This window comes from Lygodium microphyllum, chromosome 15 (genome assembly GCF_053477565.2).
Source record: "Lygodium microphyllum isolate KBCC chromosome 15, Lygodium_microphyllum_v1.1.10, whole genome shotgun sequence".
NCBI lineage: Eukaryota > Viridiplantae > Streptophyta > Polypodiopsida > Schizaeales > Lygodiaceae > Lygodium > Lygodium microphyllum.
In genome coordinates, this window is record NC_141149.1 from 38,641,010 (window position 1) to 38,654,931 (window position 13,922).

Consider the following 13,922-nt stretch of genomic DNA (forward strand, 5'->3'; position numbering starts at 1 on the left):
GCAGCAAATTGAGGGAATGCAATAATATTAAGGGAAATGTGAGATGGGTTTGGAGACCCAAAATCTCCAAAAGTGTGGTAGGAGTGTCAGATGCAAGGCCAAGGATCCCATCTGGATATATTTTGTCAAACCCCCAAGAGGATATACATCTGACAATATACACTGTCTTGGAATACACCCATGTGATGTGCCTAGGCTTGAAGCTCTACCTAGTTTGGGTCGCAGCACTGATTTATGTGAAACCAAATAGGGGAGGTTCGAATGAGTACAAAGCTATGATTCTTTCTCCCAAAGGAGCCACTCAGCCACTTGAACGATCAGTTCATTCGGATTACAATAAATGTAGGACATGCGAGCCCACTGAGGCCGTTCATTCAGCTCATAGTGCCCAAGAAGGGACCGCCATTATTGATGAGTTATTTGTGGAAAGGCTTGGACTTGTAGCTCTATTAAAAAAAAAAAAACCTAAGATAAAAAAGTACAAGATCAAGCTTTTAGCCAACTTGCATGAGTAGCATGGGGCTAGTCGACCTATGATGTGCTATCGTTGGCACCCTGGGTAGTCTGATAGGGTGTCATGTATATGCCAAGGACATCAGTATTACGTGGACTAAAATGACCTATTTAGTTTTAAGCTAGGAAGGCTAGCTGCTTTGGCTATTATGTCCAAAATTCGTTAGCCCAAGAGGGCCGCTCAGTTTCTATAGAGGAAATGCTTTATTTCGTTAGGCCAAGAGGGCCAATTGTCTGTTTAGTACAGGTGCGGTTAATGGTTTCTTGTTTTAGTTCTATGCTAGACAGGTTCGGAAGAAGATCTTGGAAGGAGCCTTTTGTTGCGTGGAAGCTTCTCGTGGCCCTATCCAGGTGATATCTCTCCTTTACGAGTAACGTGTTTTTATGTTGTATGTGTCTGTATACTTATAGGGGATTTTCTTTTCTTGTTGGGGACTGGCGTCCAAGGCATGAAGTTCTCGGTTTAGGTTATGTATGTCTGAGGGAGGTTTAAGTAGTCATTGCCTCCTGTAAAGACATTGTTAGACATCGAAAGACCTGTTTTAGAAAGTAGTTCCAGTGACCCTGTTCTGCTAGCCTGCTTGGCAGTCATTCTAGGAGTTCTTGTTAGTTGTGAGGCAGTTAGAGAAGAAGCCAGAAGAAAAATAATGATGATAAGGGAAGAGAAACCCTGAATATGTTAAAAACCCCTAAATATATACAAAGGTGTGTAAAAAGGGGTTCTAACCCCTATCAAAAAATAGAAAATAAAGGAAAATTTATAAGCAATTGATCATCGCCTAGTGAAGGCCTGGTAGGTTCCTGGGGCCGAGTCAGACCCGGGGCCGATGCCTTGTTTTTCTAGGGGTGGCTTCTTGCTAGAAAAGAAGAAATTAAGGAAGGTTGGAGCAAAAATAAAAGTGAGCGTTAGAAAAGGATTAAGTGTCACCTTGCGAGGGCTTGGTAGGTTCTTGGGTACCGATACACGACCTGAGGCCGATGCCCTATTCTCCTTGGGTCACTACGCTCAGCTCCCTCCTTTTTACATACCCGAGTATGGAAAATAAAAACCTAAAGAAGAAATGTGCTGAAAGAAAATATTTCTTGATCAGGCTATAGGAGTCATCGCCTAGTAGGAGCTCCTGGTTATGTTGTCCTTGGTTAGGTAGGTAGTTTAGACCACCACTAAGGGCAACTTCTTTGATAGTTCTTTTTAGTTTGACCGTGTTGGAGCAGTTGGTTAGTGACTAGTTTGGGACCTTTTATCAGATTATGCTAGGCCTACTCCTTGTGGATGTTATGTCTTGGTTTTGTCAGGGGGTAGGGTGAGCATTGTGATGTGTTTTAATATGTATCTATTTTGTATCAGCTTGATGCTTCCTTTGGTTGTTTTGTGCAAATCTGTTGTGGGATTCGACGGGCTGAGTCTCCCTATCCCGTGGTTGCCAATGAGCAGAGTTTTGATGCCGAGAAGTGCTTAAAAATAGCCAAAAATTATGAATATCAAGGAAAAAATATTCAACGTCGAAGGCGGCGGCTCTAGCTAGGATGATTTTAAGCACCAAGTGAAATACGACTCTTAAAAGGCGCCCGAGTGACACTTGTTGATTTTTTATAATTTTTCAAACTGCCGTGTGGGTTGTCAGGAGTTGCCAGCCAATGCGAGATGTCAAGCTGGACGCCTAGGATTTTTAAGAGCTCAATTTGGAGCCCGGACGGGGAAGGGAAATGGCCAACAAATGGTCAAGATATAAAAAGGTGGACACTTGGGAGGCCAAAATTGGGCATGCCTTTTGAGTTTGGACCCCCCCAATAAAATTTTATGCACCTTTTGATGAAAAAACGTGGAGAGAGAATGTGGAGGCATGGCATGATGAAGAACGGCCGATTTTTGCACCTCCTCTCTCCACATCATGATTTTCTAGTTGTGAAGAAGCTATGGAATGGACAATAGGGGGCAACTTCTCTCTATGGGCCGATCTTATCACCTGTCTTCGCTCGCCCAATGGTGGCCTGAATGAAGAGATGGAAATCTAGTCTTTCTCTCTCCTCCCTCTCTCTCCCTTAAGGTGTTATTCTTGTGTGGAAGAAGACAATGAAGAATGGTGGAGGAAAGCTTGTCGGGTGAGACCGGATTGCTTCCGGATGAATGAAGACATGAAGAGTGTTGTTCTTGAAGATGCTGAGCATTAAATGCATACTAGAAATCAGTCCCGTAATCAAGATCAAGAAACCGAGACTTGAAAATAAGCGGTAATGCTATTTTTATAAAGAAAAATGATCCTTTTATACTATTTACTTTATGAAATCTTGTTCATATGGGATGAAAGTTCATTATAATATTATTTGCCATAATTTTCAATTGTTTGCAATCTGAAAATCTGAAAATATAAGGCTACATGGCCAGAATTAGTGTCAAAATGCATGAAAAACACGCGTTTTAAGGATAAAATTGGGATTTTTGCTACATAAACGAGAAATATGATATGTCACACCAACTAAATCTAAGTTTTTGCTGTCAATGAACCTAAGGGCCACAACCCACAATCAACTTTCATTTTCAATCATTATTTATTAAAGAAAAATAGAGAAAAATATCAAAAATTGAGAAAAATGGGTTTAAATTTAGGGAAAAATAGAAAATGGGATGAGAAAAATTAGGAAAATTTATATCTATGTTTGTGCAATGTATAATGATGGCAAAGCACGAGGTTGGCCTCGGTTTGTTCCCGTTTCTATATTTTGTGTGTATTCATCGGGTTCTTTTAAAAGGAAGAAATGCATAGAAACCCTATCTAACCCTATCAATAATGCAAAATACTAAGAGTTGGATGAAGAGCGGCTGAAACACTGAAAGATAAAGAAAATATCTGATCTATGCATTGCACTTGGCATATAGGAAATGGTTTAAATAAAGAGGATGGTAGCATGAGCATATGGCTCGATGCCTCCTTTCAACGCAGCACGCATTAGTAAAATTCATGGAAAAGGATGCTTTATGCACCATGCACAATGCTGATCTTTCTTTTGTCTGAGCACATAGCCATACACGATTTGCATTAAGTATAATAATTAAAAGGTATCAGAAAAACCTCCTGGATGCATGGCACCTGTCTTCCTTAGGTTGTGACCAATGATGAGCGTGAGAGGATGTCCTAAGCTGTAGGTTAGTCGTTGGGTCCTAAGGGGAAAGTGTAGTGAAGAATGGTACATCCTGGAACGTAAAATATTGGTACCTTGAGAGGAGGTTGTGCTCGTTTGTGTTATATGTTTTGCAGCGCATCAAAGGGCCAATCCCTGCGATGTAGGAGAACTGTAGTGGGGCTCCGACTATTAGTCAGTGGAGTGCCTCCTATGTGTGTGTGACGAGGCGTTATGCCTATGTACTTTGGGTTCTCCCTTTGAGGAGTTTTAGAGAAATGTTGGACTATAAACTATCAATGCAATAGATTCAGCTTTAGGGCAGTGTGTCCTTTAGCATTAGATTGACGCTCTTGGTCTGCGAGGCCGTGAGGGTGTTTGTGTGTCATGAGCATGAGGTCCGGCTGGTGCTATAGCCAGTGCCGGCCCATTTTAAGTCCCATCAAGTATTTGCCTCTAGTAGAGTTTGCATACAATAACACGGTGCACTCTAGTACTAGTAATGCACCCTTTCAGATCATCTATGGTAAGCCTCATTTACCACCCATTCTTCTTACAAAGGATAAGATCTTTGTAGCATATGAGTTTGTTAGAGACATTATATAGCTTTCACTCAAGTAAAAGCTGCTATCCAAAGGACACAAGAGAAGTATAAACACAAAGCTGATAAGCATCGTCGTAAGTTAGATCTCAAGTTGGGATAGTATATTCTTCTTAAGCTTGAGAAGGCTCGCTTGAAGAAGCAAAAAGGTCAAAAGGGTAAAGTGGTTAAACTTTCTAATCGCTATTATGGCCCTTTTAAGATCACGCATAAGATAAGTGATGTGACTTTTTGTTTGGATCTACCAATTCATTGGAACATTCATAATGCTTTCCATATGAGTTTGCTACATCCCTATATTGGAGAGCCTCCAATGGAACCAATCAAGGAAGATTTGCTTGACATAGAAGAAATAGAAGAGTTCCTTGTGCGTGAAAGAATTTTACACCATCAGGGCAATACTCTAAGGTCAAGTAAGGTATTACAGAAGTATCTGGTTAAGTTTAAGAATTATCCCCCATTGGACGCTCAGTTTATGATCGAGAGAGAACTACAATACTTTCTAGATCTTCTTAAGGATTACGTATCTCCGCTACAGTTGAGGTCAATTGTTTAGAAGCCAAAGGGATGCCACTAAATTGATTTCTTATTATGCATTCTCTATTTAGTAAATTTATGTCAATAAATTAATGACCCATTTTTCTTTAAGCATTGATGATTATCTAGCATGGCCATGAAACCATTTAGAGACCACTATTCCTAGTGCATCACTTAATGGGTGATTAGAGCAATGTGATGGGAATATATGGTACAAGCAGTACAAGTTATGAAGGGGAAAGGAAGTGTCTACCAAGAGTAAGAGTGTACACAAGAACCAAGGAGTTACACATAAATGAAGATGGATTGAGTTCTAAGAAGAGGATGTGCATTCGCATTGTGTATATATATTTATGTGTGCATCCAGGGATGCCTGGGAACGTTTACTTGTGTGTAATGAGCATTGCATTCATTTGGGGTCATCCTCTCCTTTACAAGTCAAGGTTTAAGGTCTTTTCTCTCTTAATAAATTAAGGAGAGAAGTAATTCTTTCACTAAGAAAGACGAGAGAGGTAATTCTCTCACTAAGAAAGACGAGAGATGTGATCCTCTAGAAGTGAGGAGAGAAATGATTTTCCCTTTCTAAGGTCTAAGATGACACAAGTTTTTGTATAGAATTCAATCTTAAGGTTGAGGCCCAAGGCAATCTAATAACCTCTCCTTATCTATAGCTCAAGGTGGTTGCATGGACCATAAGTTAAGAGTAGAGGTTAAAAAGCTAATTTTCTTAAAATCGACATGGTGAATCCATTTTTTAAATATCTCACAATAGAAAGCCAATATCTAAAAATAGCCCTTGTGGGTTATCAAAAACGGCGAGATCTATAACTTTTGTGTTGGATGTTTTTCCATCTGAGCAACACACAGAGAGATATTCCAAAATTTGTACTGCAGAGTAGGTTCTAGAACAGCCACATCTTGCATGAAGATTAACATTTCCAATCTTGGCACTCAAGTCTCTCTCCAAGAAGAGAAGCTCTTGCAACCTATAAAAGGGGGGCTCTCCTTCGGTGTGGAGGAGGTGAAAAAAGCATCACTTTGCATGCATGCAAGAGGAGGAGAGAAGGCGGTTTGAGTCTCATAACGTGCTACAAAAGCTCTACTAAAATCAAACATCAAGAAGAGAGCCCTACACTTCTTGTGTAGGAGAGAAAAAGAGAAATCAAGAAGATCAAAGGAGCCAACTTCCGAGTTGTGCAAGTGCTTGCTGGTTGTATACTGTGCAAAGATCTATGTAAGTTTAAGCTTGCCAACCCTTGAGTTGTACAAGTGTTGCAGAAGCTTTGCTGAAATCAAGCTCCAAGAGGAGATCCCTACACATATTGTGTAGGAGAGAAGGAGAGACTCAAGGAGCATCAAAAGGTGCCAACTTCCAAGTTATGCAAGTGTTAGCCGGTTGTATACCGTGCAAGGAACCGTAATCTTGTTCCCAAGATCTATGAGTTAAGAACTGGTTGATGTGTAATAGAGGAGCTTGCTTCTTGTCAATAATATAACTCCACAAGGGGGGGGGGGGGGGGGGGGATTGGGCCATCTTCCAGTCCCTAGTGTGTTGTCAATCTCTCTCTCTCTCTCTCTCTCTCTCTCTACAACTTTCTTTTCTCTCATCTATTCTCTCTTTATGCTAGCATAATATTCACCATATATCTTTTAAGTATATAAGAAGGTTGAGAGTGTATCTCGAATCTTATAACATCAACCTTCTCTTCAATGTCTCTTTTAGCCAGAATTTGGACATATGCTCTAGCTTATATCAGCATTCACTTTGAGATCCTATTAATGGATAGCTTGGTTATGTGCTCGATCTTTGAGCAACCCTCTATTTAATTTTGCTTTGAGAAGGAAGAGTTGGATCTCAGTCAGAAATCTAAGCTTGGCTACATGGTCAGGCTTATATAAAAAACTTTCCATCAAGATCTCTTTGAGATAGAGTTTACCATGCACCCAAGCTTATATCAACCCTCTCTCTTTGAGATCTCTCTGAGGCATAGCTTGGTTGTGTGCTCAAGTTGATATCAACTCTCTCTTTAGATCTCTTTTGGCATAGGTTGGCCATATGCTCAAGCCTAAACCATCCCTTTGTTTATGAAAATTTGAGGCATTATTTAAACATGTGCTCTAATGTCATAGTAAGTTACACTTTGAAATCTCTTTAAGGCATAGCTTGGCCATGTGCTCAAGTTTATATTGAGCTTTTTGCAACACTAACTTGAAGATATCTTTGAAGAAAATCTTGGCATGTGCTCAAGCTTATATCATCCCTCTATTGTTGAGATATCTTTGAGGCATAGCTTGGCTATGTGCTCATGCTGATAACAATAGGTTATACTTGGAAATATCCTTCAAATACAGTTTGTCCATGTGCTTGAGCTTATAGAAACCCTCTTCTCAAGATTCTTTGGAAAGGCAAACCTTGACCATGTGCTCAAAGCTTATAGGGATAGGTCACAGTTTGAAATCTCTTTGAAGCAAAGATTTATCACATGCTTAAGCTTTGAATCTTAAATCCATGGGGAATATATATCTATAAAGAGGTAGATGTTGACCTTCACGCAAGATAGTTTCAACTCTCTTCAGATGTATTGCATGCATATGTTGGCCATGTATTGTATCTTAATCAATCCCTCTCTCTTTAAGATCTCTTTGAGGCATAGCTTGGCCATGTACTCATGAATATAACAAATCTCTCTACAAGATTCCTTCAAGGAGATAGATCTTGGCCATGCACAAGCTTTGACCTCAAATAGGAAAAACCACAATAGTTAGGACCTCGAGGACTTCTTTGCAAAATATCCACCATTTTACTCATCCAACAAAACTCATAGCAATCTGAGTTCTTTTCTCTACTCTAAGGTGCCTTTGTAGGCACTATCCAAGGGAAAGAGTGAGAGAACATGAGAGCTTCTTACTAGTTGGTTCCTTCTCCTTCACTTGAATCTCCAAAACCTGCTTCTCTTAATGGTGCCACTCTGATACAATGTCATGAATTGCATGGTGCGGGGACTCTCTTGAGCTACTGTGTCAAATACACATAATACATACAAGAATAAGCTCACTCAAGCACATAAGAAGAGAGATGGAGAGAAAAATATTTTCTTACTAGTTTTTCTTCCCTCTTCCTCACATAATACAATGTACACAAAGTATAGATAAGATACAATATAAAGGAAAGTGGCCTACTAAGTAAACAATGTATAACTGATTATACTAATCCATTGGCATTATAATTGTACCATTTGTAGATAGGTGTAATTAGCCAGACATAATAATTGGTAAGTCATTGGCTATGCGAGGATCATAATTACCACCCACGTACTAAGTGTAGACACAAGGACCCATTTAACTAGAGAGTCCATCATCAATGTCCATATGTGTTGAGCTTGCCATATCAACATGATTGCCAAAGACAAATTTCCAATTAGGCATTCCTTCATGGTTAAGAGCAATAGGATGTTTACATTGTAGATATGTATTTTGTTTATCAACCTTGTAACCAACGGGGATGTCATGGTTAGTAGCTTTGGGTTTGGGGATTTCATTGGTGGAGGGGGCTCTCCTTGGAGACCTTGGGAACCAATTCCTCTTTGAGGAGTGACATGGACATTCCTATTGAATTTCAATGAATCACCAACTCCTTGGTAATGGTTGTTAAAAGCTCCATTAGTAGTATCAACAAAGACTAAGGCTTGAATGTCTCCTCCCTAGAAGGATAAATCTGCATTTCTTTAAGCTAAGTAGAGGCATATGTATGTACCAATCTCTGGAGGAAGGTTGCCTTTTCCTTTCTCTTATATTCCTCCATAATTATTGATGTTCCAAAGTGTTTTGAGAGGCAAATCTTAAAAGACAATATTGGAGATGATTGCAAAATAAATTGAATGCACGACTTCTCTACTGTTAATATTAGGGATGATAGGGGGAGGGCACCACAATTTACCATCATGGAAGTAGGGAATGAACCAAAGTTTACAATAGTACCTATTTGGTGTAAGTCTAGATTCTACTCATGTGGAAGAGAAGGTTGCACTTTTTGCAGCATTCTTGATTTGCAACTGTGAGATATGCAACCTTGGGCCATATTCGACAGTAGACTCAAGGTAGCCATCTTGCATGGTAGCCATGTGGTGAAGAGCCTTAGTTCTGTCAAGGGAAATGTTCAATTCCCCCAATGAAATAGGATGAGGGGACCATTCTCGATATCCATTGTTTTGGTTTCATCACATTCCACCATGTTCTTGTCCTCTCTTAAGTCAACGTGAAGGGTATATTCTTATTTGCTTGTAGGCTATCATAATTATTGTCACACATCACACTTCAAAGATACTTTGTAGCATTTGATTGATGAGTAGGACATCACAAACTAGCTTGATCGTTTTCTTAGTAGCGATCAATCGAAAAAAATGGTTGCACCTTAAAGTGTTTATTGCAAAGAGTGTCATCTTCATTGATCTCTACCAAAGTGATGTGCATTAGACCAATAGTTAATAATTGCTCTCGTACCATTTTGAGGGAATATAAGAAAGGAGCTCCTTCTCTGCAAGCAGTGCATGTATGATAAACAAATGTGCATCAAAGAAATCATCATCAACTCCGACAAGGCCCCACCAATATCCAAATAAGGTAAGAAATTAGAAATCATGTGATGTGCATGAAGCCAATTAATCACTTTGGCAAATAGTCTAATAGCTAAGGAATTTAGGAAAGCTATTTTTGAGGTAAGATGTATGACATGCAATGCTTACACATCAATGTGAAATATGTAATATGATGGGTTGAAGTCAATATGACACAAGTCTTGAAGGCTTTGGAAAATTAGCATAAGTGGTTTAATGTAGTAAATTAGTTTATGATCATAACATTTATTAGGTTATAAAAACTTTTCAAGTTAACATATTAGTTTATTGAGGTTGTCCTTGAGCTCAATCTTTTAGAAGGGGTGGGACATTTGGTGGTTGATGAATTATTCATTTTTTCTAAAATGACTAATTTGTATATTAGTTATTGATTCACAACACTATTTATATATGTTGAAGGCTTGGATCTTTACATGCTATTTATTAAGATTGAAAGTTTGAATATTTACATGTTTAAGTGTCTGTGTGTGCATTGAATTAGTCATGAGAGCCTTAGGATTTGGCTTAAGAGGTTATATGGGTGTGGCCCTAAGAGACCTATCCTGCCCACTATTTATGAGCTAATAAGGGCATATATAATAGAAATCCTCTCCCCAAAAAGAGTGTTAGTCACACTCTCAACACTAGATGTTGGACATCAAGAAAGAGCCAGTGAAACCAAGTAATAGAAGCATCAAATCTACAAGCGTCTTTCAACACTAGATGTTAGACCCTAGTGAAACCAAGTAATAGAAGCATCAAATCTACAAGCGTCTTTCAACACTAGATGTTAGACCCTAAGGAAAAAGCCAGGACCAAGATGGACCAAGTACTCAGAGGCATCGAATCTACAAGGGCCTTTCAATGACGAATCAAATGTCACCCCTAGCCTTAAACCCACTAGTGCAATGTTAGCACCACCTTCTAACAATATCCTAGTAGGGGGAAGTCATGGGTTAAGATAACCCTCTTCTCTCCAAAATCCCAACATGTGATTAATGGGTGAGAGTGGCATTTTATTCTCCCCACTAGTCATGGGTGTGCTGGGGCCCTAAGAGGTCTTGTGTGACATGAAGGGCATAACCTAACTAGATAGAACTCATGAGTTGTTAATTGAAATCCAGCTTCTGATTTTATGAAAGTTGAAGTACGTGAGTGTATCCTTTTTGCCATGTAAGGTGAGGCATCTAATATCTAAACATCTCGAGGAGAAAACATCTTGACTCCCCTTGATGTAATGGAAGCTCAAGCCAGGAAATGAAAAGAAATAGGAGCTAGCCTACTTAGTAACTAAACAGAAGACTACATAGACTTTTCGGGTGATCCCTACTTACGTCCACACATTTTGTAATATTCCTCTTTTTTACTTACTAATACAACTTCTCGCTTCATCGAAAAAAAAAAAGTAGAATTGTGGATGCGAGGCCATTATCTGACATTTGCCGGTTTGAATGTATATTTCAGCAAGTATTGAATTTGTCTTTTGATTTTCCAGCAAGTCTAAAATTTTTCTTTGGATGTTTTTTCATGGACACGAATGAGTGCTCTGTTTCTTATATTCAGTGGATAAAAATCTATATCTCCAAGCCTAGAGCACTCGCTCCTTACCTGGCCGCGAGTCCCGACATGCTGTCCTTTACTGCTGGAAATAATTTATCTACGAGCCAGCCAGATATAGCACAAAGGTGGTGAATCAATGTCCTGACTCCTGACCCGTGTATTTGTAGCTCTAGATGCTAGTTCTTTTTAAATGCATGCATCAGTAGTTGTGTCTGAATACCTTTGGCGTTCTTAGCTGAAGGATGCAAGCTCTCTCTCTAGCCTCACAGAAATTACAGAAAGCTAAAGTGACAGCTCTTTACAGCCTTTGCATCCACCCAGTGATCACTGCAAAGTCACCCCAGTGGAGGACCAACGATAATACGATTGATCAAACCAAAAGAGGGCTTAACAAAAGAGCAAGGACATGCATGCCAGAGATCCAATTGCCAACAGAAAAGAGTGAATGGAGATGAAATCAGATCTTACAGAACTCATGTGATTACCCACACTGGCTCTTCCTATTGAGAGCGTTGAGTAGGCTGGTTAGCCAGACTCTTCGACGAGGCATCTCACAAGACCTGTTAGCATTGACAAGCATGCTGGCATGCCATCCTTCATGCACCATACTGCTCTAATTGAGACCTCACCGGACAAATGAAGGGGAAATCAAGTTCGGCTAGCGTTTTGATAATTCTCGGGCGTTGCAGCAGGCTTGCGGCAGACCACTAAATGCATGGGAGTAAAGATCCCAGCATCCCCGCCTTGACTCAGATACTCAGCTGTCTTAAACAGCATTTCATGCACATCCATCACCCCCGGTGGCGCAATGCCAAGGAAAGACAGCAATGCAATGATGACATGATTCCGGTAGTATGCAATTCGCCCCATTTTCAGCCTCTGCCACCATGGCCGAGCAGGCGGCAATGCGAGGTCCTTCTCCGTCAGAACCTCAAATCCGACCTCCTTAATAGCATCCACAATCTCTGCGGAGCTACGGAGTCCGGGAAGGGCGTTGCCGGACTCTATCTCATGGATGATTCTGAGATGCTGGGGGTCACCCAGGCAGTACAAGGGAGTGGTGGCCCATTCGTAGGTGACGTAGAGCTTCCCGGGTTTGAGGACGCGGAAGATCTCGGCGTAAACGTCGCGGGGGCGTGGGGCGTGGCAGGTGGCTTCGATAGAGTAGGCGGCGTCGAAGGAGGAGTCGAGGAAGGGCATGGAGAGGAAGTTGCCGCAGACGACCTCGCAGAGGTGGTGGAGGCCGGCGGAGAGGTTATGGTGGCGGGCGCGGGAGGCCTGGTAGGCATTGATGGTGATGCCGACAACGGAGGCGCCGGAGCGGGCGGCAATGGCACGCATGGGGCCGCCGACGCCGCAGCCGGCGTCGAGGACGCGGTCGCCGGGCGCGGCCCGCAGGAGGTCAGCGACGCGCTCCTCGTGGAGGCGGGTCGCCTCCCGGTGGGACGCCCCCGGCACTGCCGGCGCGAAGTGGAAGCTCTGGCCCCAACCCCACTCGTAGATGTCCGTCACCAGGTTGTAGAAAGTGTCTACCGCCTCCGGCACCTTCTCCGGCGTCTCCCCTGACGCCCTCGGCGTCTCGAAGAACGCCGCATACTCCTTGTACGTCTCCGCCACCTCCCCCCGAGCTATCGACCCAGCCCCTATCTCCATCGCCGACTTGCCCTTCCTCTCCGCCGGGCCCATTACACACACCACGTAGTAGATGAGCATCGCCGGAATGGCCAGGGAGGCCACCACCATTATGGTGAAGGAGAGAGGGCCTGCTGGCAAAGCAGGCAGTGCCGTGGCCATGGTGCAGCTCTCTGCCGTGTCGCGCAGAGAGAGAGAGAGAGAGAGAGAGAGAGGGAGAGAGAGAGAGAGAGGACGGAGAAGAAGAAGAAGAAGATGGATCAGCAGGAATTGGTCTTACATGAGAGGTACAGTGAGCGAGCTAGCGAGCTGGCCTTACAGAAGAGGGAGTGAAAGAGCGCATACGTTGCTGTGCTGAAGTGGGAGTGAGTGGCTTTATAAGGAGCGTACGAGTGAGCACTGGGCTGGTCTTTTGTGTGTGTGTGAGTGACGGTGCGCGTGTGAGCTCGAGCCCTCGTAGTAAATGCACTCTACAACTCGTGCACCTTTCCTTTTTGGTCTGAAGCAGCCAGAAAGTTGTATTAAAAAGGAGAGAGAAGATTACCAAAAGTAGGCCTTTTTAACAGTTAGCCCATCCTGGCTCTCACGGTCAAATGCATTGTGGACAGTGGACATCATCATTTGTAGTATTCATATATTTCTTTACACGATATCATCTATAGTATTTTTTTTACACATAGAGAGATTTACACATTGGGAGATTATTCGGGATTGACATCATCATCTATAGTATTTCTTTACAACATTGAGATATTATTTGGGATTGGCATGAGTTCTTCATAAATTTGGAATTGTGCAACTGTACTTTTTCCCACTTCATCAAACTTGATGCAAGAATTCAATTTTAGTACTATGGAAGGAATCAACATACACTTGTTCATACATTGCTTTATTCTTGCTATTCCTTGTCTACCAAAGAAAGGGGGGGGGGGGGGGGGGGCGGTTTCGATAGATCTCTGAAAGAGGGGGGTGGGGGGTTTTCATAGATCTTTCAAAGAATTACCTATTTCCAAGTTTTTGTGGTTGGATGATAAGGGGCTATCATAAAGTGTAGCAAAAAAAAGGGCATTAGCATCTATTTTACAAGAACAAGTGAGGAATTGTTTTAGGGTACTTGCATCTTGGGCATATACCATCTCCAATGCCTATCTTATGGGCTCTATTGTTGATCCAGATAGCTTTCAGTAGTATTAGCCACATTAAACAGAAGGCTTTAGGTTGTATGCTATTGGACTAGATCGATTTAAACCCCATCTTTTGTTTAGTTTATGAAAATGTTCATGGGATCTCTGAATGTTGTTTTGTATGTGTAGCACTAATTTGCCATTGTCCCAACAAGTTCCTCT

The 13,922-nt window shown here is 41.6% G+C and overlaps 1 protein-coding gene across 1 annotated transcript; it reads right to left on the reverse strand.

Annotated features, from left to right (window-relative positions):
- Positions 1-10,768: 10,768 nt before the first annotated feature.
- LOC148024445 (24-methylenesterol C-methyltransferase 2-like) lies at positions 10,769-12,910 on the reverse strand. Its single transcript, XM_087693703.1, has one exon. The coding sequence runs from the start codon at positions 12,736-12,738 to the stop codon at positions 11,593-11,595; it is 1,146 nt and encodes a 381-aa protein (XP_087549829.1). The 5' UTR covers positions 12,739-12,910; the 3' UTR covers positions 10,769-11,592.
- Positions 12,911-13,922: the final 1,012 nt, after the last annotated feature.